General features: G+C 47.0%; 3 protein-coding genes across 5 annotated transcripts; 1 reads left to right on the forward strand and 2 right to left on the reverse strand.

Moving 5' to 3' along the window:
* Positions 1 to 208: 208 nt before the first annotated feature.
* slc44a4 (solute carrier family 44 member 4) lies at positions 209 to 12,862 on the reverse strand. Of its 2 annotated transcripts, XR_014753293.1 has the most exons (23): positions 12,653 to 12,862; positions 8,219 to 8,267; positions 7,795 to 7,868; positions 6,821 to 6,899; positions 6,577 to 6,676; positions 6,211 to 6,336; positions 6,056 to 6,116; positions 5,620 to 5,740; positions 5,006 to 5,089; positions 4,621 to 4,733; positions 4,374 to 4,490; positions 4,018 to 4,117; positions 3,705 to 3,797; positions 3,424 to 3,526; positions 2,948 to 3,207; positions 2,677 to 2,771; positions 2,227 to 2,330; positions 2,063 to 2,136; positions 1,546 to 1,616; positions 1,285 to 1,379; positions 1,089 to 1,173; positions 752 to 920; positions 209 to 622 (listed from the first exon to the last, which is right to left on the reverse strand). XR_014753293.1 is itself a non-coding variant. In XM_084696105.1 (22 exons), exons 1-22 carry the CDS (start codon positions 12,684 to 12,686, stop codon positions 808 to 810), a joined length of 2,151 nt encoding a protein of 716 aa, XP_084552231.1. In that variant the 5' UTR covers positions 12,687 to 12,862; the 3' UTR covers positions 209 to 807. The 2 variants fall into 2 exon arrangements, 1 of the variants encoding a protein (XP_084552231.1); XM_084696105.1 differs by having other exon boundaries at positions 209 to 920.
* Positions 12,863 to 13,152: 290 nt separating this feature from the next.
* Positions 13,153 to 22,630, reverse strand: ehmt2 (euchromatic histone-lysine N-methyltransferase 2). Of its 2 annotated transcripts, none has more exons than XM_084696109.1 (28): positions 22,491 to 22,630; positions 22,063 to 22,129; positions 21,772 to 21,939; positions 21,394 to 21,650; positions 21,226 to 21,304; positions 21,040 to 21,116; positions 20,810 to 20,950; positions 20,624 to 20,683; positions 20,367 to 20,487; positions 20,119 to 20,223; positions 19,621 to 19,757; positions 19,296 to 19,439; positions 18,717 to 19,039; positions 18,330 to 18,566; positions 18,084 to 18,166; positions 17,884 to 17,990; positions 17,574 to 17,696; positions 17,171 to 17,272; positions 16,655 to 16,759; positions 16,294 to 16,448; positions 15,806 to 15,973; positions 15,525 to 15,669; positions 15,315 to 15,392; positions 14,928 to 15,043; positions 14,595 to 14,681; positions 14,369 to 14,447; positions 14,056 to 14,231; positions 13,153 to 13,771 (listed from the first exon to the last, which is right to left on the reverse strand). In XM_084696109.1, the coding sequence occupies exons 1-28, from the start codon at positions 22,530 to 22,532 to the stop codon at positions 13,591 to 13,593; spliced, it is 3,663 nt and encodes a 1,220-aa protein (XP_084552235.1). In that variant the 5' UTR covers positions 22,533 to 22,630; the 3' UTR covers positions 13,153 to 13,590. The 2 variants fall into 2 exon arrangements, with proteins under 2 accessions (XP_084552235.1, XP_084552233.1); XM_084696107.1 differs by having other exon boundaries at positions 20,367 to 20,517.
* A 64-nt stretch (positions 22,631 to 22,694) lies between these two features.
* LOC146295283 (zinc finger and BTB domain-containing protein 12-like) lies at positions 22,695 to 26,096 on the forward strand. Its single transcript, XM_084696110.1, has 5 exons — positions 22,695 to 22,834; positions 23,354 to 23,596; positions 24,011 to 24,205; positions 24,502 to 24,648; positions 24,771 to 26,096. Exons 2-5 carry the CDS (start codon positions 23,393 to 23,395, stop codon positions 25,833 to 25,835), a joined length of 1,611 nt encoding a protein of 536 aa, XP_084552236.1. The 5' UTR covers positions 22,695 to 22,834; positions 23,354 to 23,392; the 3' UTR covers positions 25,836 to 26,096.
* The last annotated feature ends 108 nt before the right edge of the window (positions 26,097 to 26,204 follow it).

Below are 26,204 nucleotides of genomic sequence, written 5' to 3' on the forward strand. Positions count from 1 at the left end.
TTCTAAATGCATTCCTTTTGCAGCTCCAGATACAGCAGTTGGAGGGATGTGGAGTAGGCTGCATGAGTTCAGATGTTCAGTTACAGGTATTAGGACTAGGATGTCTAGTTATGAGGTCAGAGCACATCTAACAGAGGTGGCCTGTTCATGCTTGTCAAATGCATAATGGAAAGGATAGATTTATGTATTATGTACAATAAATATCTTTATTACATAAAAAATAGGCACTTTTATAAATCAGTAAATTTACAGTTGGGGTTTTGTTCAATCTGCTTAATTTTTGCATTATTGTTCACACTGCAAAAACTAAACCTTATTTTATAATCTTTAATAGTAATATTACAAGCACAGAAAGAAAATAGCCACTTGTACCAGCTAGTGAGTTTACTAGAATCAAAAGGATAAAAACTACATCCAATAAAAATAATTTACATCCTCAAAACCTTTCATGGCAACTTCTCACATAGACTTGATAAAATAATATTGAAACCAGATGTGCAGATACGCACATGCATGCACACATCCCCCCTTACATAAAATAAAAAGTGATTCAGTTTGTGTAAACTTTGGCATCTTGGAGCATACAGCAGAAAGAGTGATGACAATGTAAAGTGCTACAGACCTGTACAAGGAGAAGAGTAGAGTTAGATCTCAGAGTCTGTGCAGTTACTAGACAGGTGATCGCGACACAGTCTCAGTGTTTAAATCATAAGGCACTGGGTGGGAGGAGGTAAAGAGTAATATTTCTTACAGATGGGGAGGGAGAAAGAGAGAGAGCTGATGTTTTGGAGGAGGTACTTGGCTTCATCAATTCTTTCCCTTCTTAGGCTGCTTGTTGGATTTGTTGAGGATTTTCATCAGGTTCTTGGACATAAAGTAGGGCTTTTGAATGCTTCCATCATGGCGCTCCAAGTCCTCCACTGAGAGAGTCGGACAGCGAGAGAGATCAAGGTCATTTGACTGAAACATCTCATCATTGTGTTCATAGAAGTCCCAAATGAATTTCTGTGTGGATGTGTGCAGTGCGTTTTCCACAAGGTCACGGATCAACATTTAATTATTCATCAGATATGAGAAACACTACTCACAGAAGCAGAGGAAGAGAGTGTCCACACCCATGTTGTAGACGCTGAAGAAACCATGAGCGATAAGGTAGGATCCCACCACAACCGTCTGGCAACAACAACAACAGTTCACCAGCCTACCTAGTTAGCCTACAAAGCCACACACAGTCCTACCCTGTAAGGAGCCCTACAAAGGTAACCTGGTTCCTTTCACACTTACAATAATGGGCATCCAGTAGTAGTTGAGTGTCTCGAAGCGGAAGGTGTCGTTTGGTAAAGGTATTCTGCCTGAGAAAAAAAAGAAGGATAGGATCCCTAGGGAGAAGACAGATAGAGATGGGGGGGTTAGAGGTCAAGCCCTTCAAATGCACATAAAAAGCTGCCATTCAGTGTTTAAGAGGAGCTTTTTATTGGAACTGAAAATCCATATCCTGACCACCTCTGACAGTTTTACCACATAATGATATGGTGATATCCTTACCGACTCCTCCGACCACTAACAGCTTCCCAAAGAACAGCAGCAGGTCTGTCACCTTGTCCAGCACCACCACCCTGAGGGAAGCCAACATATTAGGACAACATTCACCCATGTGCTGCCTTCGGGTCACATGACCAAAAGGTTCATAACGAACCATCGTTGTGTTTACCCAATTTTACCCAATACAAAAGCAAATAAAAATAATTTTATTTTAACCTTTGCAATGTGGGGGGTCTGAGACAGCCCAACGGTTAAAAGAAAATGCTTTACTTTGTTTTTGTATGCGGTAAAGTTGTCCCAAACGAAGGTGGGTCACAATGACTGATGGGTCAGATTGACCCGAGGAGAATACAAGGGTTAACCATCTCCCAGCCATGGCGCCACTCATTCAAATACATGCAAAGGGGTCTTGTAGATATTGTAAACCAATCTCGACAAACACGTGAATTCACAGATGCACTAGCACACACACACACACACACACACGTCAACACACACTGACATGACCTGAAGCTCTCACCTTATGATGTTCCTCATCAGGAGCATGAATGCATTTTTGGCAGAGACGCAGAAGTTTTTACCGTATATGGCCACCTGAGAAGGAAGGGCAGGGCGTGTGTGATGGAAGCAGACAGAGGCTGTATATTCAACGGGATCAATGAAGACACCATGACTTGCACCCACCATGATGTAGGCATTCCTGTTGAGGAACTTGATGAACTTCTCCAGGCACCAGAAGCAGCACTTGAGGCAGCACAGGAGGAACCTGGCACAGGGGTTCTGGGCAGCTGGGAGAGGACACACGCAACCGTTAATACACGCATGAAAGAGATCACCAGGATTCCTTCTTATGATGCCTGACAGTGGGTTGAACAAGCTGAGAGATAGGTAGGTGTAGCCTGAAGTCATCTGCGGTTAGCTAGTAAAACAAGGATGCTTTTAAATCAATTTTAATTTGCCAAAATGATAAAGACAGCTTGATTGATAGTGTGAGATGGCCAGATGGGGTGGAGGATGGCAGAAAAGCAGCCCAGTGTGATGAGAGCATATGAGATCTAGAGCAGCCTTTCTGAATCATGGTCCCCCCCCTGGATCTGGGTAAAATGGGATATACAGATAAAGAAACTAGAGTACCTCTGGTCTTGTGGTCCAGGTACTCCAGAATGATCCGGACCATCTGGACGAGGGTCAGAATCAGGGCGCCAAATGCCAAGGAGCCAACATGGTATCTGACATGACCAGAGGATGACAATAAGAGATCAACATCTCATCTATAACAATAGAAAATTACCCCAAAAGGGGAAAAAAAGATTCTGGGCCTATTAACTGGTCAAAATGTAAAACCAAATGTACAAAAAATGAATACATATTTATATATAAAAACCGAGAAGCTAATGATATCTACCTCAGCGTGCGGATGAAGGCCTGGGAGAGAGGGAAGGTGGGGATGTCAGCAGGCTTGCTGAAGGCCCAGTAGTAAGAGGCGAACGCCCCAGCCAGGGTGCACTGTCCCAGGGCCAGCACAAAGTTGACACACCAGAGGAAGGCCACCACGTTGTAGATTTGCAGGTTGAACAGGTTCCTCTGCAGCAGGCCCTCTGTGTTGTACTTGATAAAGATGCACCGCGCCGACGAACAGGACTGGTAAGTGGTGGAGTTGAAGGTCTGAGGGAGATAGAGGAAGAGGAAACAGAGAGAGACTGAATACGATTCCTGAGTCATTGAAACTGGCACTTACATTTATGACACAATCTAAAACATGTTGCGTGTCATTTAAAAACACACCTGCTGCCAAGATAAGGCAAGTCCAAGAAAGATTTTTACAACAACCGAATAAATACTTAAAGAAACGTTACTTGCAGACAGTGGAGCTCTACTCACCAGGGGGTCGCAGTCCTCAGTGCCATTGATGCTAGCACAGCCTCCCTGAGAGGAGTTGAGAGCCACCACTTTGTACACAGGCCCCCCTGATGTGGCAAGATATCTACACAGACAGTCAAGTCAAATCCCTGACAGACTGACTGAAGGGGAGGAGGGACCAGGATGGATGGAGGACACAGAGGAGTACACAGGCAGAATTCAGAGAAGAGCAGAGACATGGTGACTTCATCATGTATGCACACAAACACACACACACAGCCACAAACACGATGAAAGGATACAGGGCGGTAGTGCCCCAGTAGGCCACACAGACAACCAGGAGAATGAAGGTGACGAGAGGGTACAGTAGTGTGGACATCATGTGGCTGACAGCCCTGAAGAGAAGAGACAGAGAATCAGTTAAAACAAAAAAAACAAAACAATTAGAACACTATTTCACACAGTCTGTCTTGTTGTCAGATGACAAGTATACTCAAGTGGCTGGCTACAATGCCCATGCTCTGATTGAATATGATTCACTGTGATGACAGGCTGCTCTAGCTATGCTACGGTGTGGGGATTGGAGAGTGTGGCGGGCGCTGCCTCGTTGCGTACTTGCTGGACTCCTGGATGAGAGCGATGGCGATGAGGATCCTGGTCCGCAGGAAGATGAGAGTCAACAGGATGACGGCCTCCGCCACACACAGGATGATCACTGAAGGAGGGAGAGAGAGACAGAGAAGAGAGGAGAGAGCGGGTGTGAGAGGGAGATAAAGGAGAGAGAGAGAGAGAGTGAGAGAGAGCGAGAGCGAGTGGGGAGGAGGAACCAGAATGGACGAAGGAAGGGGAGGATGATCCTAAATAACACTCTACATGGTTCAGAGACTATCACTACATGTCTAGACCAACAATGTCATCAATAAAACCCTTCATTCGACCCTTGACCTTAATACATATTAAACACTACTCACAGAAGGCCAGCCATGTCTCCTTCACCTGCAGGTAGACGTTTAAGTTGGTCGTGAAGCCCACACTACTGATGGAGGCCGAGGCATAGTTGGTGTATTCCCAGTAGCAGTGCCAGATACCTACAGAGAGAAGGGCCTACACAGTTATAATACGTACTACAATACTAAACTGATCATTCCCAGTTAATGGGCCCACATTTCCTGTCTAAGCTTTCAGATAAACTATTGACGGTGTGTACTTAGGACCTACCGTAAGCCCCGGCAGCTAGCACTCCAAAGATCAGCACCCACACCATGACTGGAGCAGTGAACCTCAGCAGCAGCAGAAACAGCAGGCTCACCAGCATGGCTATCAGCAAGCCCCTAAGAGGAAAGGAGAGATGCATTTCAAATATGCTTTGGAAATGTCGTTCAACAACTACAGGTTTATCCTGATTGAGTACGTTATCTCAAACTCAACCACACATCTCCACCGTCCCCATCTCACGTATCCTTTTGATACGTGAGGAATTCAAGCAAGTTAAGATAAAGCAGAGCTCAAGTACAAACTGTACAACACTGGAAGAGTCTCTGTCATGCAGTTATGCATTTCAGCCAATGGGGAGCAGTGAGGAATGAAGACTATGGATACTCACAGAAGGATCCACGGCCACGATGAAGCAAAGTCCTCAAAGATCCTCACACCGACCTCTCTGGCGTTGAAGCCATTTATGACGTCCCTGACCGAGACACAGACAGAGGCCACGTTAGAACAAAGTGCTCACTCAAGACCCCAACTGGTACAGAAGCACAGACTCAGTGACAGTTGACAGGGAACTGAACCGTCAAAAGTCAATAAGACTGTACTGTAGTCCAGGAAAAACATACAACACAGACATGCGTTCAGCAGGTAAAGAGCTTGAAGCAGTATGGGGTGAGCTCCTACCAGTTACACTGAAAGTAAGACCAGAAGACATGTTCCAGAACAACACGACACAGGTGTGCTACTACAACAAACTGGCTGGATGTCTACGTCTATGGGCTGCCAGGTATGGCTACATAGCTGCCATGAGGAAGAAGGACACATGCAAGAAGAAAGTATATCTAAACAGTCAAGAGACTGGCCAGTACAGTAACTCACGCCAATGGTGAACCTGCACTGGAGGTCAAAAATATAAATAGATGAAGAGTTAGTCTAGGATGCAGAAACATGGACAGAAACACAGGCAGACAAACAGTCAGGTCGACAGACAGAGGCAGTCATCTTTACCCTGTGGCGTTCTTGATGCCGTTAGCGGTATCATTTATGCTGTTGGGCAGGCCAGGAACACCGTTGAAATCATTTGGGATATTTCCCAAAGCCGTGATGTTGGGTAAACATCTCCCCAGCACTATACATGGAAAGAGACCCAAACTTCAAGTTGGATGATGGAGAAGCAGATCTTGTGTGTTCATTTCTCATGTGCTAATATTAGTCACAATCAGTACATCAGCTATTGCCTTATCTATTCATGTATTCTATTATAGGTATTCTATTGTGATAGAAGACATGACCAGAACAGTATACAACCACAATATTGACAGTCACGGACAGTCAGGGAAATCCCAAACCTGAACTGACGGTCACACCGAAGATGGACAAAACCTCCCACCAATCACATGCATACTGGAAAAGTGAAACGCTGGATGTTTGGAACCTTCCTCACCTGAGGTCGTTGGGCTGAAGAAGAACGGACAAAGTTCTCTATCCACTATTTCTTTCACGGTCTGTCGGCCAACAAGGAAAACATAGGCTTAACCTCACAGCAGACAAGTGGGAATCATCAGGCTTGTGTCCAGAACAGGACAGATTTCCACTCACCAGGGTAGTGGTGTTAAGATTGAAGGAAGGCACACAGAGGGCCTGCTGGAACACTGCCTGTGGTTTGCTGCCATAGTCTAGAGGAGTCACAAGCCAGAATTTGTTGGGGCATTCTTTCACACACACCTGTGAGGGAAAGTCAAGTTAGTCTGCGATTGATTGCTTAAAGATGGTGTAGGCAATGTTGTTGAGAAGCACTTGTTGTCATATTTGCCGAAATAAACTTCACATCTTGATTGTAACCAATCCATCTGATGATAATATGAAATCAATACAACATCTGTGGGCATTGCAGGACGGGAATAAAGAGAGAGGCACAACAATGGCAAAGAAAGAGCAGGCAACAAATCCAGTTCTAGGTTGTACCTGTACGGTGGGGCATTGCAGCCCGTTTAAAGCGGCAGCCATTATGTTGGTGCTTGTGGCACATTTTAAGATGTCAAAGTAGAACACACTAGGCAGATCCCTGAGAGAGAAAGATACACACAGAGACACAGAGAGAGAGACAAAAGGCCAAAACAACCGTTTTGATTAACACGTTTCAAACTATTTGCGTTGAGCACATTTGGGCCCAGTGTTTATGAAGTAGAGACACAAGGGCGTGGCTTACTTATTGACGCCGATGCCACAGAACATTCCGGTGGAGTTCCGGGCGTACAAAACATGCCGAGGGTCCCCATAGAGCCAGGCTGAGGAGATATGAAAGTCAGACTGACAGGTCCATACCCTCCATACACAAACACATTTTTGATAACAAATTTCTGCGTGATATCGTTACACAACCCTTTGTCCTCAGACATACTTTTGCACGGAAAAAGCCACTGAGTAAACAAACCTTTTGGGGCTTTAATAGTTATCATGCAAATTTAAACACAAATCGAGTGGTGTATTGACTTTCATCACAGCCTCCAAGCTGTTCACACTGGCCTTATACTCCTATGACCTTCTGCCATATTTGGTCGCTCTGTTGACTCAAGCTGAGCAGAGTGTTTGCGAGAATGTGCCCGGTGACAGGTCACATGGGAGGAAGTGCAAGAGAGCCACTGGGAGAAGGAGACAGGCTCTCTTGACTTCATGTTCAGAGGGGGAAAGACAAGAGTCCTCTCATGAGCGAAGGAGAACAGCGGGATGGGGGGGGACAGCAAGAGAATGAGTGACAGGGTGAGGAGGAGGGGAGGTGAGGAGAGGGTAGTGGGGTGTGCCGTTTGCCACTGTTTGCCACCTCACTGCTGTTTGAGGTGGGAGGGACTATGTGTTTCATGGCTTAGATTTGCATATAACATTCTGATGAGAGTTGCTGCTCAGGGTCATAAAGAGATACCGACTGGCAGGGAGAGATAAAGCCAAAAATCTGATGTTGTTACAGAGAGCAAACTGACACTAACGAAAGAGAGAAAAAAAGAAAGTTAGACAAATAGACAGGCAGAGGGCATAGACAGAGAGAAAGAGTAAGACAGAAATAAAGACGGTCAGATAGAGAGAGAGACAGAGAGAGAGAGAGAGAGAGAGAGAGAGAGAGAGAGAGAGAGAGGGTGTAGAGAGAAAAGAGCAAGGCAAAGTGTATGTGGAAGTGGCCCGTCTTACCCAGAATTCCAACGACCATGTAGCCCAGGATGACAGCCATGAAGAGAACACAGCAGATGATATCTGTGCAGCCTCTGAGGAAGAGTAGAGAAAACAGACATTCCCTCAGGGCCCCTTCTCAAAGCATGGCTCTGGGCTCACAAATATCACCACAGTGTTTTTGCACAAAGACTTTGTGCGAAAACACACACACTGTCAGAGACAAAACAGACCCAGTAAAGCCATTAGCCATCACACACACAGAAACACACATTGGGGGATGCCCAAGTGGCTCACCAGGTAAGAATATGTACCCTGTAGGCTAAGGCCTTACCGCATTCCTGTATGTTCTCCCCTCTATCTCCCATCCCTCTAATATCATCACTATCTCTCAATAAAAGCTGAATTGCTGTAAAAATTATATAAATAAAAGAAACACACTGACCTTTTCCGTATGGGACCATTGAAGGTGGGGTCAAATTGGGCAGGCTCTCCTAAAGGGAAAAAGGCAAGGAAGTAATGACATCTACTGAAGGTTTGTCTACAGAGTAAGTAAATTTGTCAAGCTGCTGTTTCAACAATAACATTAAGCATTTGCTCTGGAGGAGATGCTGTCAGCATTCTGAAAGTGTTGTGCCAAACATTACGTCTCTTCCCACAAGCCCCATCACTGACAACTTGTCACTGATGAGTGAGGCTTTGACAATGAAAGATAAAATATAGACACTGATAGCCCTAGAACCTAAAGTTCACACAACCAAGAAAGATAATGTATTTCAATTTTCAGTTTGTTTTGGCCAAGGAACAGGAAATGTGCGTCAAGCATTAGCCAATTACTTGTTTGCACGTCTTCTAGTTTTGCAGAGCTAAAACAAGCTGTCAGTTAAAAGTATTCCAGGCCAGGGTGTGCACGTCTCTGAGTGGAAAATATGGTTTGCTTGTGAATTTGAAGGACCAATACATACAAAAGTGGTGAATTTTAGACCTGCACAAGCAACCATCACAAGTCAGAACATGAGGAAGCAGTAATTCCAGTTTAAATGTTTAATGAAGATCCACACGGACAATACCACTTTATCCAATATTAATTGTGGTTATTTAGTTGCACACAATATCACAGAGACAGAGAGAATTTTGCAGGTGTGCACCTTGTAAGGTGCAAAAAAGAAAAGAGAACACGAGTGAGAGGAAAAGGAGCTGAATGGATCATTAATGAGCACTTTACGTGGATTTAATGAATAAACACAGTTTAGGAATAACTTCAAAATCTAATCCCTTCCTGGAACATGTAACCAATCTGAGTTGTAACAAAAAGCAAGGAAGAGAAAAGAAGACTGAAGCTGTGAGTTAGAAGGTTCAAATTTCAAAAGTCCCAGTGCACCTTGCTGATGCCATGTCTCCTGATTCCTCTCAGCCCTTTAGGCTGGACATACAGGAGATGACCTGGACATACAGGAGATGACCTGGACATACAGGAGATGACCTAGGCATACAGGAGATGACCTGGACATACAGGAGATGACCTGGACATACAGGAGATGACCTGGACATACAGGAGATGACCTGGACATACAGGAGATGACCTGGGCATACAGGAGATGACCTGGACATACAGGAGATGACCTGGACATACAGGAGATGACCTGGACATACAGGAGATGACCTGGACATACAGGAGATGACCTGGACATACAGGAGATGACCTGGACATACAGGAGATGACCTGGACATACAGGAGATGACCTGGACATACAGGAGATGACCTGGACATACAGGAGATGACCTGGACATACAGGAGATGACCTGGACATACAGGAGATGACCTGGACATACAGGAGATGACCTGGACATACAGGAGATGACCAGTCAGGCATGGAGTTCCTCTATGACTACAGCCTCAAAAATACTGGTTTTGTTGAGCTCCAAATGCCAACATGAATCACTTGTCATTATAAAACATGTTCTGAATGTGGCTCATAATAAAGTGAATAACTGGAAGCCACGTCATCAAGGTTGATAAAGAAACGTCATGATTCACATTGCGCCATATATATATAGATACCGCCATTGTTACACCTTTGAGAAATGTTTTACAGAGTGTACTTTTCTTTGGAAGTAACAACTTCCTGGAGAGAGAGGAGAGGGAGGGTGTTTGAGTAGAGATACGTAAAACCAAATATACCGTATGTGTTATGCTAAGTAATGCATACAAACATTGCATTAGCACTATTTGAAAGCACATCCCTAGCAAGACGTAAAAGAGCATCGACAACTGTGTTGTCAACATAAGCTACCCATGGTTTGAAATTCAGAGAAGCGGTATCTATGGTACGGTCCCAGACGGTCAACAGACTAACCAGTTTCTCTGCTAACTGTAGTATGAGTATCAGATTACAACAGGACACAGACTGACTCACTCTCAGTTTGGAGAAAACTGAATAGAAATGTGAAACACCTTGACTGTGACCTCCTTCTGAATCAGGCATTTATATTGTTCCCACGACTGCTCAGTGTATATAATGGTGCAATAAAAAACAGACTGTTGAACCCTACAAAACTTTGAACACCAGAAATAAAGACATAACATGGAACAGGTTTAGTGAGAAGGGCTGAGCAGGAGGAAGTACTTGTGGATTATGGATCCTTGACATCAGGTTACAGTATGGGAGGAGTCGTATGATGCAAGTTACAGCAGGTTTTTCACATTAAATGTATCTGACGCATATCTCTTATCTTTGCAAGTATCTGTATGTATGGATGTATGTGTGTTACCCATGTACTGTACCAGTACTGGGAAAATGTGTCCATACTTTTGACTGGTACTGTATATCTGTGAGCTAAGGAAATAGTCAAAGTAAACTACGGGTCATATGACAGGTCAAATTAATTTAAACTTATGAGTCTCTGGCTAAAGGTTATACACACCACACCCTCATCCACAAGGACAGAGAGGAAGATGGTACACTTGTTGAAAATAAATCAAAAGGCCAGTGTACTCTGGTCTACCAGCATGGGCTGCAGCTGACGTTTCCATTCATTAACGCCCCGTAACATTAAGGGGTTATTCATCCCCCAATTCCTAGCATCTTCTCCACCTCAATTCACTTCTGTGAAACATTGATCACATTTATACAAATCTGTTGATGGTAAAAATGTAGTCAACTGTGTCCTGCTTGTGGACTGGTGAATTAATCACAAGCTCACCCAGACTCCAGAGCTTTGGGTCACCACGGAGACTTGTTGCTAACAGCATCACACAGGCTAAGGAACACACTATAGGAGGTCATTATAGTCACACAAACATAGTGACCCTGGGGGAGGAGGACAATTTAATACACCTCGTTGTCTCTCCAGTGTCAAGGCTAATTCCATTCATGTTTAGCCTTGGTTTTGTATTTGTTAGTTAGTTAGACATGCAAGTCACTTGCTAGTCAATAATTTGCTTAGGATGGCTGCCAGTAAGTCTTGGTTGAATGGACAACACCTGGGGCCTTATGTACAGAAGTCTTAATGCAGAGACTGGTGATGTGGACAAATCCAGCTGACCAGGAAAAAGCCCTTGTAATGCTTGACCTTAAGGGAGTGGCCTTATTTGAACGGGAATGCAGCGTCCAGTGAAGACACAACATCAACTCTTGATAACAGTAATGCATTACAGGCTATTACACAAACAATTTCTTGTTTCTGACTAAGCAGGGATGGAGACCACAAACACCCATTCATGGAACCCACTTTGTCCTTAACAAATGTGTTGAACCATGAGTAGGCCTACCTGTGGCATACAAACAGGTAGTACAGAATTTACATGAGATGTATTGTTGTGTACAGCCCATTCAGAGCCGTTTAAAGCATTCAACTTGACTATTTGCAAAGCAAAGCCATTTTTTTTTTTTTTTACACAAGCCAGAGCCCATGTTGTTGTATGATTAGACTTTGAATAGGCTACATCCTAGTTATGAGGCACTGCGGCTTGTCAGTAGATATAAGGCTAGGTAGCCTACTGGTCTGGTAAGCCTTGGCAGGCACACAATCAAATCAAACACAAGAACCCAATGACATGAGTCCTCTTAGACACCACCGCGCCAACATCACATTCAGTATGTGACCTTTATAAAACCACACTGAGAATATAGATCAGCAAAATCTCGCTAGTGCTCTACTTGACCATATCTACTGAATGTCCTCATTTCATTCAAATTTGGCTCTGACCAACTGAACTCACGCCAATGTTGGTATTGTGTCTACCTACTGGACTAACTGGACTAGCACCACTGTGTTGCACACTGTGTAAAATGGTGTGTAACCTATTGTGCATGTGCTGGTTGTTAGTTGTTGTTTGTAGGCCTATTGATTATCGAACTTTGAATATGATGTAGCATAGCCTACATAGCCTAGGAGTCAGGTGGCTGAGCGGTTAGGGAATCGGGCTAGTAATCAGAAGGTTGCCGGAGCGATTCCCCGCTGTGCCAAATGAAGTTGTGTCCTTGTGCAAGGCACTTCATACTTGCCTGCGGGGAATGTCCCTGTACTTACTGTAAGTCGCTCTGGATAAGAGCGTCTGCTGAATGACTAAATGTAAATGTAGCCTACAAACTTGCTGAAATCATGATTAGCAATTCTAAAATTGATCCAACATCATAACTACTTTTTAATATGATTATTTAAACGTTGAGAGCTTACTTGCAAGAAATAATTGATATGTTCTCTGTATACATGTAGGCATACAAAAAAAATATTGACTCCCGAGATATGTGTCGGAGAGCGTAATAATTCAAGTGTCCCATGTCCACATCTTAATTGATCAAGGTTAACCGCTAATAAAGAACAGACCCCACAAAACAACGGCTTGTGATGTCAAACAATGAGATGAGATACTCACCATACTCCGAGCTATCCTCTTGTTTTTTGCCCATGTTTTCACCTGTTCTCCTCCTTCCTTAACCAAGAAAAGAAATAGGCCTACCTGAAAAACGAAATCTCCTAACCACTAATCGATAATAGAACGTAAAGGTAGCCTACTTGCTAACCCTGTTTGGGGACGCAACTAAAGTTGTTCTGTAGAAAATCTCTCCTCCACCCTCCTGTAACTAGGTAGTGACATCACAAATGCACCTGTTGAGGATGCGCACCTGTAGGGCTGGCTGGAGCTAACCCGCCCATTAGCCCGTATTGCAATGTATCCCATTGTTGCCCTCTACCGTGGGATACAGAAACTGACAGAAATATATGAGCCACCTTACTGCCATCCTCAGTTTATGTATGTATCTTGCCTTTATATTCTAGTGAAGGTTGGCCCCACATGTTTGCCAAGGCTACAAAACCAAGTCTGCGTTTTATAGAAAGTGTATAGAACAAAGACCAGCCCATTCCACAGCCAATTTATACTCAAATTTATTACATGTTGAACAAAAGAAATGCATGTATATATATATAAAAAAACATGAAGCTGACATACTGAATATGACCTTAATGCAACCCTTAGTTCCATAATGTAATGAGTTACACAGCAGTGGACTAATGTGTTCCTGTAGAGTTCCATAAAATACACTGCGCTATTTGGCACAGCAAAAACCTTAGCACAACTGGTATTTCATAGTATAGCTGTGCAACTGAATGATTTTTCTTGCAAAAGAGCAGAGCACCATTACAGTAAAGATATACTGTATTTATTGTCCTAGTCTTTCACGTCCCGTACAAAGGTATGAAGGCCTCACTTGTGCGATTCATCTAAACAGTAACAGTAACACACACTGACAGGGAATTTAAAGTAACATGACAAAATAGCTAACAGAACATGCTACAGGCCTCAAGCGATTCCTAGGAGTTTCCTAGCATCGTAAGCCCAAGGTCAGATCCTGATTCTGGGCAAGCCTCCAGCCGTGCAAGCCTGCTTTGCTCCAAGGCGATGGCTTCTGCCGAGTGTTTGCATTTCTCTGATCCACACTGGCAAGTGAAGTATTTGCTCTTAATATCCCAAAATCGGTCTCCATAGTCAAACCTATAAAACACAAAGGTAAAAATATTAACATGCAAAGAAAGTTCTAATCCTGAATTCAACCTTTTGAGAACGCAGTATTGAAGACTGTCCATGATTATATGGATTTGGATAGGATAAATATAAGGAGGGTGCAAAGACGGTATAAAAAACAAATACAACTAAAGTTATTATCCCCGATTGAGCCTTGGAGCCTGGATTTTTGGTGTCATCGGCATCGGTTCTATTTGTTGGAAACTTGGGAAACAAATACTTCACCTATGTTGATTGTACTGGGCCAGCCTTACCCTAACTCCTGTCCTGTGAGGATGTCCCGCGAGCTGAAGAAGGCGATGCGGGGGAAGCGCAGATCCTGGTGCAGCATGAACACTCGCACCGGGATGATGTTGGGGTCGCACAGGTGGTTGATAAAACGGCTGATGTTGCCATAGTAACGAGCGTCAATGCAGTAAACCTCCCCGTCCTGTGGAGGGAGACAGGGTTGGTGAGAGAGAGAAAAAGATGCCGCTCAATGTCTTATCTCAACGTCTCTCTGTGAATAGAGGTGTCTCAGGTCTTGTTTGTGTTGGAAAATACACCGGCTCGGACATAAAGCCTTACCTTGTTGTCCAGGTCGAAGAGATACGAGTCGTCTTCCCTTACATCAGCCTCTGCATCAGAGATCAGCTCCCCAACATATCTATGGAGAGACGGATGAGAGACCGTAAACAACGCAGCTATTTGTGGATGTGACATCCAAGAGATTCCCAAGGATCAACAAAAAATGTATATGCATGTATGCTGGGATAACAAACACACATGTGTGTGCACACACACACACACTTACTCGCAGATGAAGCTTCCTTGGGGGATGTCTTGTAAAGCCCGTACCCCCCAGCCCATCTTCTCTGTCCGGTACAACTGCAGACGCACTCTGAGAGAGAGAGAGAGAGAGAGAGAGAGAGAGAGAGAGAGAGAGAGAGAGAAGAGAGGCAAGATTGAGCATGTCGCTCTGGATAAGAGCGAACGACTAAGAGCGAATGACTGCTAAATGACTAAATGCATGTGTCATAATGGGTGTGTGAGTTTATCATACAGAGAGCGCTAAGTGGATAGGTGAGAGAGTGAAAGAGAGAAAGCCTGCATGTGTCATACAGGGCATTGACAGCCCAGCTCTTACTTGATGCCAGCCTGCACCACCCTGTTCTTGCAGGTGCGGTAGCAGGAGCAGGCCAGGTTACACTCGAATATGAGAGGAGGCTCGATCTTGTTAAACTCCTGCAACAACCGCTGGTCCTAGAGAATAGAATCATAACAAAGCCCACGTTAGACAAGACAGACAAATAGATGCATACATAAGGCCGTTCCCATGGGGGACCGGCCATGCCGTGGCAGCGTCTCAACACTGGCTCTGTTTGAAACAGTTCAAACACAAATGACACACAGCAGGTAATCAAAACAAACCACACAACAAATGATACACAGCGCATGCACAGAAGACGAGCATAACGCGTGAACCAATCACAGACGAGCATGGTTAACTGTCCGTCGAATGGGGGGGGCTCACCTTGTCATACCAGCAGCGGATGCTGAGCTGTCCACACAGGCAGTTACTGGAGGAGCAGTCATCTGTGCAGCTGCAGTGCTGGGAGAACAGGACCAAGGGAAGCACGTGTCATGCAATTCAGTCTGCCATTTTCCCTTTGGTGATGAGTCGAGTACCAATCTTATCGATGTCCTTGATAAAAGGATTCAAAGAGAGAAGCGTGCGTTCCACCTGCAAGTGTGTGATGTTGCGGTCGATGTTCATGGCTGAGGTCTCGCAGTTCTCTGAGACGTATTTGTAATCAGAGGGGCAGCCCTCGTCATCCACGGCGTTCACACAGGGGATGGGCACGTTCTCGTAGCCCTGGGCCACGTCACTATGGGGACAGGAGAAAGGGAGGGACAGTTAAAACTGCCCTGAATGGAAGAAAGGAAAAAAAGGGTTATCTTTTGGTTCCCTGGTCTGTTTTTGATTGACTCGGCAGCACCGGCTTAGAGGAAAAAACCACCGACCTGCAGATGATCTTCTCCGTTCGAAGCATGCGATTGGCTATTCCCCTCCGCAGCTTCCTGTTGATCTGGAGCGCCACCCAAACCGGCGAATCAGGACGCGCCAAGGTGAGAGGCGTGTCTCCTTCCCTGTTCATAATGTCGATGTCGGCCCCCCTGGACAGAAAGAGCCTGAGAGGCAGAAAACACAAAGTCAGACAGCAGCTTACAGACCAGACCTGAGAGACAAAATAAATACGCAGGCACATATCTCTGAACCCTACATTCACATCCACAACATATGCTGGATGAATCAGTTAGACCCCCTTGTGTGCCGCCACCCTAGGACACCCTCAGTGAGAACAAACCGTCAGTCTGATAAACTGACGGCACCGAGGGGGACGCTCTCGTCACGTGGCATACCAACTGAGCCCGGCTAAACCGCAGCGCTCCCTCTCCATTAGACGTGTGGGACCACGTGGACGTGATTGACGTGCGCGAGGGCCACTCACGTGACACACTCGAGGAAGCCCTCCCTGGCAGCGATGTGGAGGGGCGTGTCCCCGTGCATGTTGACGGAGGTGAGCGGACACCCGGCGTTCAACACCAGCTCAGCGATCTCCACGCTGCCCGCGAACGACGCCCAGTGGAGGCACACGTTCGTCTCCTGACCAGGGATGGATGGAAGGAGGGAGAGAGAGAGAGACAGACACACACAGAGACAATGCAATCGTACATTTTCAAATAAGTAAGCACCTTCTCTGCCGTCCTCACCCATGATTCAAACAGAACGGCCTTGTGAACGAGATCAGAGTTTGTCTTTGGCCCATTCATCACACAGCTGCCTTTCAGTCAGGCCAGACAGAGACTGACCTTGTCCTTGATGGTGACGTCAGCTCCTCTGTTGAGCAGGGCTCGGATGACCTCCACGTGTTTGTGCTCTGCAGCCCAGATGATGGGGGTCCAGCCTCCACTGTCCTGGAGGGGGGGAAGAAAGGGGGGGCATAGAGGGCAACACTGAGCTTATTAAGTCTATGACACGTTATAGCAATCAATATTAAGACCCAACAGAAAGGAAGAAGGGAACTTGTTGCAGGTCGTCAGGAAAGCATCATATCTACGTCTGATTTACTGACAGATTAATACGTACAGCACTGTTTATAATCTGATTTAAGAGGAGAACAGAATCAAATATTTCTATTCTCTATTATAAAATATACATTTACAACATCACATTGCATGACAATTGAAGCACGGAGACACACAAGGCACAGTGCAGGCGACACTAACATTGGGACAGAGTGATAAAACACACACACACACACTGACTTGTTTGATGCTGCCACCCTGTCTAGAGCCCAAGACCGTTCCCAACTCGCTCTCCCCCACCTGTGCGTTTATATCCACCTGTCCCGTCTCCAGCAGCAGGGTGACGATGTCCAGACTGCCCCGCTTGGCCGCATGGTGCAGCCCAGTGTAGCCATCCTCCTCCTGGACAACAGGGGGAGGGAGAGAGGAGAGAGGGGAGGAAGGAAGAGAGGGGGGGAAGGAGGAGAGAGGGGAGGAAGGAAGAGAGATGGGGAGAGATGAGAAAGGGGGCATAATGCCAGAATGGAAGACAGGACACAAAAAAGAAAAGAGGCAAAGCAGAATGAGAGGAGGGTGAGGGGGTTATTTCAGGTAGCAACATCCCCTGACTCCCCCTGTGTAGCATTACACCAGTGCTAGCGGGAGTTCGCCTTTGAACTCAAGTAGTGGTTCCCCAGGTGTGTGTGTGTGTCAGAGGACTCACCGTGTGATAGACAGAGGCTCCGCTCTGCACCAGGTACCTGGCCACCTCCACGTGGTCGTTGACTATGGCCTCCAAGAGTGGCGTCCTCATGGCTTTGTCCTGGGCGTCTACTTTAGCGCCGGCCTGCGGACACAGACAACAAGCACAGACGTTACTGTGGTTTGGCACACACCAGCGAGCAACACAGGAAGTGGCGGAAATATTCCCCTACATGGTCCAATTTTGTAATATTTTTTATTTTGTGCCTGTCAAAATGTGTCATTTTGATTATAGGATGACAATACAGGGTGTAGATGATGAGGCCCCAGACCTGCACGAGCATGTAGCAGACCTCCAGCAAGCCTCTCTGGGCTGCGGCGTGGAGCGCACAGCGCCTGTTCTGCGAGTCAGCCTGGTAGGCTGGGTCTATGCCGTCCACTGGCACACACACGCACACATAATGGATGAGTTAGTATCACACTGAAACCTAGGTGGTGTTCATGATCTGACAGGGATTTGGAAGGCACTCACTGAGCATGAGCAGAACTCTCTGCACCTCCCCCTGCTTGGCGGCTGGATACAGCTGGCGGGGGTGGAACCTCAGTTTCTTCCTCCTGGCCAATCACGGAGAAGAGCAGCAGCACATGAATTTAGAACTCCATCCGAAATATCGACAGCAGTGAAGCATTAGTATAGGGGGGAACATCATCCCAAAGTTCCTAGAAGTCAAGTCTTTGAGCGACCAAATAATTCGAACAAATCCAAATAATCTCCTACCTCTCTGTGTCCTGGGTGAGAAAGGCCTTCTGTAGCGCCGCCCTGCTGGGCCCTGGTGGAAGAGCGCTGGGGCAGACAGGCTTGCCGTTGGGCAGGCAAATGGAGGGTCCCACACTGTCTACTCCCCCCTCCGCTGGGAGCGGCGCCCCCTCTGGACAGGCTGAGCCTGGAGGCGGCTGGGGGTCCGGCTGCAGCTCAGGGTCCCGCTTCACCACCCCACGCCCACGCATCCGGGCACTGAGGTGGGAGAGTTGGGGGAAGGGGGTGGGAGGTAGGGGTGGAGGAGAGAGTTATGATGGGGAGACAGGGGATAGTACAGGAAACCCAAACTAAACCTGCACCGTAAACCCCTCACCCTCCTCATCCCCCCGTCGACCACTCCCTCACCTGACGGGGCCCTCGGGCCTCTTCCCGTTCTTCACAGCCCCCGTGGACGCAGCCAGGGAGAGGGCGGAGGGGACGGCGGGCGGGATGGACGGCGTTGTGGTCGAGGAGGCCGAGGTGGTCACCACTGACGCCGCGGCAGCTGTCGCCGCGGCGGAGGGAGGGATGGTGACCTCCTGGGCCTCGGAGGCGTCCTCGCCACAGTGGGGGCAGAAGAGCATGCCCGTGCCCATCCCCCTGGCACGCCCACCCCCCAGCACAGACACACACCCCCTGTGGAAGCGATGGGCAATGCGCTGGTCTGGACAGCACTCCAGGAAGGTGCCCTAAAAGGGGATGGTCCAGGGCATGTCATGGTTAGGATTTCTAGAACATATTTATGGACCATTTCACTTGGGAATCACTTTGGATGAAAGCACCTGCTCAACGCACACATGTAAATGTAAACATGACAACCCCAGAACGCCTCATGGATCAATTACGGCGACAGATTCTTGAATTTAGAGAAGTCTATACCTGTTTAGTGACCGAGTGGACAGTGTTTTTGCATAGTAAAGAGCAGCAAGCAGCGACAGGTCTTACCGCTATGCAGAAGTATCCACAGCCAGGACAGCAGTGGTGTTTGACCATGTGCGACCGGTGACTCTCACACAAAACCAGGAGGGACACTCGACTGGACGGACGCATGGTCTCCCTCTTCACGATGATGTTGGTACAGCCCACCAACTGAGAGACACAGGGAGACCAAATGTTACCACTTTAAAGGGGGGACGCGTGAATCGAGTGAGTTTTCCCTGTTACCCGGGGTTTTTCTACACATAACACCACACAAACACACCTTCATAAGCCCCACACTGTGGTTTGGGACACAAAGGCCGTAGCTTCACACACAGAGCCATGTGCGTACCTCTCCATTGATGCTCTCCGTGGCCATGCACTGTCTGTTGGCCTGTTGGCTGGCCCCGTCCACACGAGGCGCTTCCATCCTGCAGCTACACAGCGGGAGCTCCTCCAGCCGCTCTGTCTCCCCACCGTCACTGCCCTCTACACACACACACACACTTCAGCATCACTGCCCTCTACACACACACACTTCAGCATCACTGCCCTCTACACACACACACACACTTCAGCATCACTGCCCTCTACACACACACTTCAGCATCATTGTCCTCTACACACACTTCAGCATCACTGTCCTCTACACACACACACACACTTCAGCATCACTGCCCTCGACACACTTTTTACACACATACAGTACAGTCTCCACAACCACTTATCTGAGAGTATTCCTTTCATCCTATATCACAGCTGAAGGCCTTTTCTCAAACAGCGATACACACACAGGCTGACAGACTTGGAAAGCTAACAGCACAGGCAGGTTCACATAGAATGTACCCACCGTGGTGTGGTGAGAGGGTGAGACTGTCGGCAGCAGAGATGTCCAGAGCCCCCAGGGGAACCTCTGTGTAGTCACTGTTCCCTCCCGGAATGGCAGCTGCAGAACCTGCAGTCACACAAGGAGAACCATCACACTGAGTAGAGTAACATGGTGATATTCATGACACACACAGTTGCAAAAATGTCTTCTTTGGAGTTTCATTGGCAAACACAAACACAGGCTGCTTAGAAGTCCCATCTGTCACTCACCTCCCACTGTCTCCACCCCTTCAGTTCTTTCTCTCCCTTTGCCCCGCCCTGGGTGTGTCCATGGCGACTCACTCCGCCCCTTGCTGCCCTGGCCCCTCCTCTTAGGATCACAATCTGCAGGCTGTTGCAGAGAGGTGGCTCGTTTGTCAGACTTACGATATTGGAAGAAAAAAAATGTATGTAGAAATGTCTCTCATTATGCTTTCCCAAACTGATTATTGAAAAATGACCATCAAACTGCTGGTTCTACTACTCACAAGGTCTGATTCCTCCAAACCACCTTCATGGAGCCTTTTAACCACCCCCCCATTTTCAGACTGCGAACAAAGAAGAAGAAACATGAAACACAGGCTACACACTGTGTTCTGAGTCATTAAAAAACACTTTGTAATAGGTGTATAGGATTTGAAGAAGTTGGCGATGGGTGTGGATGAATTGCCGACCTTGTTTCCTGTGTCATCTCTGGTGTGACGTTTGTAGGAGAGAAGCTCTTCCTCATCTGCACCTTCCAACCAGTTGCGTCGTTGACCTGATGTAGCTGTGGCAACCAGCTCCATCCCTTTTCCATGGGCCACGTGGTTTGTCTGAGGTTTAAAAAAATATGCACTGCAGGTAATTCCATTTAAATACATTAAACACTAGTCATCTACTGATGTACATGCTTCAGATTTACCTTCTTCTCTTTCTCCAGAACATTCTCTGCCCTCTCAGGTGTGGTCTCCGAGGCCAGGCCCAGCCTTCTCCTTTTAGCTGTGGGGAGAAAAAGATACTTACCCACACCAGACTCAAGAGTTGTGTCGTTTACCCACACAGTAGACCTCCAAGACCCCCCCAAATGTTTAAAAGATATGGGTCTGACCAGTATCATTGTCTGTGGTGAAGCTGATGGTGTGCTCTGAAGGTTGGACTGGCACAACTGGTGACTCAATGCACCTCATCTGAAAAACAAACAGTCAGGTCATCAGGGTGAAGACAGTTGTTGTCTATAAAATATGTCAGCGTTCTAGGTTTTAAACAGGAAACTCACTTGTGATATGGGTGGTCTGTTCATGGTCTTGCGAGCACGGTGGACCTTGGTTGGCGGAGCAGAGACGAGAGGTGGAGAGGATGAAGGAGGTAGTAGGAGAGCTTTACTACTGCCCGGACCAGAAACACTCATTTTGGCTCGAACAAGAGGGGAGGATGAGGTTGAGGACAAAGGAGAGGAGGAGAGAAGGGAGGAGGCTGAGGACGATGAGGATAGAGAGAGCAGAGAGGGACAGGTGGATGTCTTGGCTGCTTGACCTGTAAGCGGGGAGATGAGCAAAAACATGTCAAGGAGAGTGATGATGGATGTAAGTGATAGAGAGAGAGGAGGGACACAGAGATCCTATGGCATTTACTCCGCGTGTTATTGGTACTCTACCTGTGGCTTCCCTGCCAGACGTGCAGGAAGAAGGGGAGGCTAGTCTTTTGCTCTCCTCCACAGCTGTGGTTCCAACCTTTTCCAGCTGCTGCAAAGGCAACAAAGACGCCAACTCGCCCATGGTCCCCGTCTTATCGGTAGATACAGCTGCAATGTCACCTGCATCACCTTGAAGACAGACACACACAGTATGCTTTACTTGTGAATTTAAACGGTCGCTAATAAACTTAACTTCCAAAAGGCCGTAACGAAATTTCAAAGCTTGCAAAGCACTTATCGCAGCTCACAAACCTTTATCCGTTGTGGTTGGACGTTTTACCTCGGATGCATTTACAACCTCATCGCTCTCTGTCGACTCCTAGAGAATAAACCACAAGTTTGGGTTTTGATATTACCCGCACGGTGCAATTGTAATGCACCAACTCTTGTCAACTCAACGGCTAACTCGCAAAAAACATGAATGCATAGAAATACATTAGCCGAAGTTAGGTGAACTGAACACCATTGCAAACCCAGAACTAGCCAGCTTCACAATTGTTCAAGCATCCGTTTTGAATGGCTTTAGCTGGTACAAAGAAGGGTTTCCACGCGAGCAAATGGCAAACTACTCTGACTTTAGTGGTTATGCATTTCCTACATTCGAGGTAACACGTTGGTAGTTTATTAACAGTGAGCGTAGCTAGATCACAACTAGAGTTCACGAATGATGATCTTTATACCTTTATCGATTCCTCGGATGCCGACATGTTTTCACTTTGCATTCAGACGTAGTTGACGTAGAGTTGCGTTCATTGCACGCAGGGAGGTTAGGTTGCACGTTGTCGACGTGACACGCCCCGCCTGTAACTGCCGTACCCTGTTAACCGTAGCTGCTGGTCCTGCATCAGTCTCATTCCGCTGAACTTGTAACAGGAAACTGGGAAATCGAATTTAGGACTGAATCACAGTCAGCCCATAGTAAAATAAGGGAAGTAAAATGTCCTTTCAGACCAAACGTAAACACAGCCAGCTAACTTAGCTCTCAACACATCAACAAGTTATCGAACGAAATTTGTATGTACTGGTAAGTAGATTGAAATGAGCGAGATATCAAAAAAATGTATAAGAAACTGAAAAGCTAGACGACAGTTATTAACAGTTTAACGCCAGTCAGAAGCATGACATGAGAAACCCCTTGTGTGTTAGCTTGCTAGCTAGCTTGCTACTAGTAACGTACATGGTTACTGATTCTGCCAAGCATGTCTTTTAAATCTAGGTTGTCTAGCCAACCAACTACAGTACATGTAATGTACAGTAATGCTAAGGCTGCGACTGCTTAGTTTAATCTTAAAGTTGGGATATAAGGACGGCCTAGCATTAGACAGGCACTATATTTCAAAACAATAAAACAAGTCCTTTTGGGAAATTACAAGGAAACATAGCTCAGAACATTTTTCAGTTATTTCATGTGTAAAGTAATTCTTCTACAAAGTAGGTTGCCATTATTTAGTTTGAGTTGTGTCGTTAAAACTTTGCTGTCACCCCCCTTCTTTCATCCCTCCCTTTTCTTTCCCTCCCTATTTTTCTATCTAACCTCTTCCAGGATTTTACACACACACATATTCTGCCAGAGACTGTGAAGATGGGGATGCTGTGTTTCCGGTTGCCCGGTCACGGTGACACCACCCTGAAACACATGAACTCGCTGAGGTCCAAGCAGCACTTCTGTGATATCACCATTGTAGCGAGTGGCAGCCAGACTTTTCGGGGACACAAGGTGGTGCTGGCTGCCTGCTCTCCTTTCCTCAGAGATCAGTTCTTGCTCAACCCTTCCTCAAAACTACAGGTACAACACATGGTTTAAAACAAGTGTCAATATGTAGCCTTCCTAATACAATATAGGGGAAAACATCATCCACTCATAGCATATTCCAGTCATTCTGTATAGGCTGATTTCATATCTGAGGCAGCTAGACAGGAGTACACAGTTTTTGGGTTGTTTGGGCTAATCCATCCGATTTCCTGGTAGGGGATTCCAGCCTAATACTTTCACCTCTCCATCCAGGTCTCCAGAAGGTCATAACGGCCCAGGATGGTGCTATAGTCGTTGGCTCTGTTCTTATCAGTGTTACACAGACATCCTTTAAGGCATATTACAGCAGCAAAACATTATGATAGAATATTTGAACACATTTAGTACTGCGACCAACAGACACATTTAGCATACGACCTGACAGATTCCCCCCCTCTCCCCTCCCAGGTATCAGTGCTTCACAGTTCCAGTGTGCTGTGGGATCTGCTCCTGTCCTGTTACACTGGGGTGCTGCAGTTCAGCCACAAGGAGATTGTGAACTACCTGACGGCCGCCAGCTACCTGCAGATGGAGCACGTTGTGGAGAGATGTCGAGGAGCCCTGAACAAATACATGCAGCCTAGGAACCCCAGTCCGCCCCAGGTGAGCTATAGTCTTTAACATGATCATCTCATGGAAGGGTTCACTGGCTTCGTAGGTTGTTTGAAGTCAACAGCTGACTGAATGCAGTTTACAATCCTGATGATGATGGCCTTCAGACGTGGAAATTCAATGATTATACTTGAGCTTTGTGATATAGCTTGTTAAATAAGGGTTCCTATGTGGTGCACCTCGTGTTCAAATATTAACTTGACAACAGAACTGTAAGAGTAACCAAATATTGAAAAATCAAAAATGATCTTTACATCTTTCTTTTTTTAATCCTTGCTTCTTTTCAGAGCATAAAAACAGAGGAGGGCTATTCGCTTCCCTCTATGTCACCTGTTGACCATTCCTCTTCTGCACAGTCCCCGGGTGATACCACTGACACACACACCCAGACAACTAACGATACCTGTGGTTCGCTGGATGATTCCCTGATAAAGGTGTGGGTGTGTTCATCTGCAAAACAATGGATGCATCTGTCTGGCTAGTGCCACTGCAATGTTCAGCAGTTAACATGATGGTCAAATTTGCACCACTCATTCCCAGTGTCTGGTTGTTTCAGGTTAATATCTTAGACGATGAGGAGTCCAGAGAAGACTATGGAGTTGACCAGGTGTACATTCAGGAGACCGGGCAGGTGATTGTCACCAAAAGAGAGGCAGAGGGTGACGAAGCCGACCCCACGGAGGAGCATGTTTACCTGGGGACGGACAGCATCATGGTGGAGGGTGACAGGGCGGAGGGGGAAGGGGAAGACACTGCCTCAACAGCAACAGATCTGTGTATTAGCGGATTCATGAGGGAGGGGCTCAACGCTCTGAGACGCCGTCTCTCTGAGCCTAAAGTGGGTCGGGGGAGGGGAAGGGGGAGGGGGTTTAAGAAGAGGAAATGGAGCTCCTACAACGAGAGGAGGTCTGTAGGGGTTTCCTTTCCAGAAGAGTGGCCCTTTCCTACCGCAGGGGACATCACAGGGCAGGGATTCAGCCTGGACTTTAGCCAGGAGGCACTGAGGGCGGCTTACCTGGCTGGCGAGCTCCCACAGCTGGACTTCAGGGTCGGGGAGACTCAAGGAGAGGAGGCCACCCCTGGAGATGCTGGTGGTACAGCCCATTATAGCTTGGATGAGGAAGGTCGGCTGGAGATGGGGGCCGTACCAACGGACGAAGTGGGGGACGAGTCCGTGGCAGTGGTAGGGTCCACTTCCAGCGGTGCGGGGCCTGTGGCATGTGAGCACTGCGGACTAACGTTCCCCTCGGCCCACTCGCTGGCGGTCCACTCCCGCTCCACCCACCTGCTGTACGTGTGCCCTTGCTGTGGGAAGCACTTCCACCACTCCACCAACCTGGACCGTCACATGAGCGTCCACCGGGGGGCCAAGTCCCACAGCTGCCCGCTGTGCTTCAAGACCTTCACCCAGAAGTCCACGCTGTGCGACCACATGAACCTTCACAGCGGCGAGCGGCCGCACCACTGTGCCTACTGTCACGCTCGCTTTGCCCACAAGCCCGCTCTGCGGCGCCACCTGAAGGAGCAGCACGGGAAGACGACGGGGCAGAACTCTCTCCACGAGCAGGCGGAGAAGCAGAGGGAGCAGGGGGAAGGAGGGGGGGGGGCTGCCTCTCAATGAGGCAGAGAGGTCTGGCATGATGACGTGAGACAGACACAGGCAGATCAGCTAGCCCTTGTTGGTGTTGGGGGGGGGGGGGGGGTGAAATGTTATTTGGGATTTTAAGTGTGATTTTGGAACAGGATGAGTGTGTGTGTGTGTGTGTCATGAAGGGAATACTACTGTTTTATTTTTAGACCCTAGAGACCTCCTTTAGACTCCTAGTATTCACTGGCTTACCAATAAAATATTCGGTATTTATTATTAAATGATTTTAAACAATGTGAGTTTCTTGTTATGAACTGAAAAACCAGGTGCTTATAGTGTACACATCCAATTGTCTCTAGTTCTATTACTTTAATTGAATATCGTACAAATGCCCAGCGTTAC

The sequence above is a fragment of the Hypomesus nipponensis genome, chromosome 4, assembly GCF_054491055.1.
Source record: "Hypomesus nipponensis isolate SF chromosome 4, ASM5449105v1, whole genome shotgun sequence".
Lineage (NCBI taxonomy): Eukaryota > Metazoa > Chordata > Actinopteri > Osmeriformes > Osmeridae > Hypomesus > Hypomesus nipponensis.